Genomic DNA, 1,580 nt, shown 5'->3' with positions numbered 1-1,580 from the left:
AACAACCGTTCAGCTTGTAATTCTTTCGGTGAATGCACATCTCCAAATCAATGTTCTTGTTCAGAGAATCACATTGGATCACAATGTGAAACTCCTCTCTGTTACAACATTCCAGCTAATGATTCCAATGTATGTTCTTCTCACGGTTCCTGCCAATCCGTTGATGAATGCCAATGTCAATTGGGATTTACTGGTTTGACATGTTCTATTCCTATTTGCTATGGTATTAATGGAACTAATTCAAGTTCAATATGTTCTTCACATGGTAAATGTGTGAATTGGGATACTTGTCAATGTGACACTGGATATACAGGACTAGAATGCCAAGTGCCAATTTGCTTTGAAATATTAGCAAATTATAGCTTGGTATGCTCAAGCCATGGTTCTTGTATTGATCATAACAATTGCAGTTGCATGCCTAGTTATGTGGATATTGACTGCTCCAGTCCAGTTTGCTATGCTCTCAACAGTTCCGACGTTTTAGTTTGTTCTTCACATGGTGATTGCCTATCACCAAATAATTGTTCATGTCATGAAGGATTTACATCTGATAATTGCTCCATTCCAATTTGTTACAATATTGATGCTTCCAATAGTTCAGTATGTAGTGGATTTGGTGAATGTACTTTTCCAAATAATTGTAAATGTCATGAAAATCATGTGGGATTACAATGTGAAATTCCACTTTGTTTTGGAATTCCAGCAAATGAAACTCAGTCGTGTAATGGTAATGGACAATGTATTCAATATAATGAATGTGTGTGTCATTTAGATTTTACAGGACTCAATTGCTCCATTCCAATATGTTTTGGAATTAATGCCACTGATCAAAGTCATGTTTGTTTTTCACATGGCGTTTGTCAAGCACCAGATCAATGTCAATGTCATGAAGGATATACTGGAATGCAATGTGAAATTCCAATTTGTTTCAATATTCCAGCTAATGATTCCAGTACATGTTCATCTCATGGAGAATGCATTGAGTTCAATAACTGTTCTTGTCATGATGGATACACCGCCGCATTGAATTGTTCACTCCCAATATGTTATGGATTAGATTCCAGTCAGTCAGTGGTTTGTTCTTCACATGGACAATGTTTGGCTCCAAATAACTGTTCGTGTTTTGAAGGATATACAGCTGAAAATTGTTCCATGGCAATTTGTTACAACATTGATGCTTCCAATCAATCAGTGTGTAATGGATTTGGTGAATGTTATTCTCCAAATAATTGTAAATGTCATGAAAATCATATTGGATTACAATGTGAAATTCCACTTTGTTTTGGAATTCCATCAAATGAAACTCAGTCGTGTAATGGTAATGGACAATGTATTCAATATAATGAATGTATGTGTCATTCAAATTATACAGGACTCAATTGCTCCATTCCAATATGTTTTGGTATAAATGCCACCAACCAACCTGTTTGTTTTTCACATGGTATTTGTCAAAAACCAGATCAATGTCAATGTCATGAAGGATATACTGGAATGCAATGTGAAATTCCAATTTGTTTCAACATTTCAGCTAATGATTCCAGTACATGTTCATCCCATGGAGAATGTATCGATCATGATCT

At 35.4% G+C, this 1,580-nt stretch overlaps 1 protein-coding gene across 1 annotated transcript in view; it reads left to right on the top strand.

Moving 5' to 3' along the window:
* The window catches only part of NAEGRDRAFT_76875 (uncharacterized protein), a gene marked incomplete at both ends in the record, with an annotated part of 3,793 nt that extends 2,229 nt beyond the window's left edge, over nt 1–1,564 (top strand). Inside the window, one exon of the mRNA XM_002668168.1 lies at nt 65–1,564. Within this exon, the coding sequence (XP_002668214.1) occupies nt 65–1,564 (1,500 nt within the window). The remainder of the gene's footprint in view (nt 1–64) is intronic.
* Nucleotides 1,565–1,580: the final 16 nt, after the last annotated feature.

The sequence above is a fragment of the Naegleria gruberi genome (assembly GCF_000004985.1).
Source record: "Naegleria gruberi genomic scaffold NAEGRscaffold_552, whole genome shotgun sequence".
Taxonomy (NCBI): domain Eukaryota; phylum Heterolobosea; class Eutetramitea; order Acrasida; family Naegleriidae; genus Naegleria; species Naegleria gruberi.
Note: the sequence above shows the minus strand (reverse complement) of the source record. Positions and strands in the feature narration are given on the sequence as shown.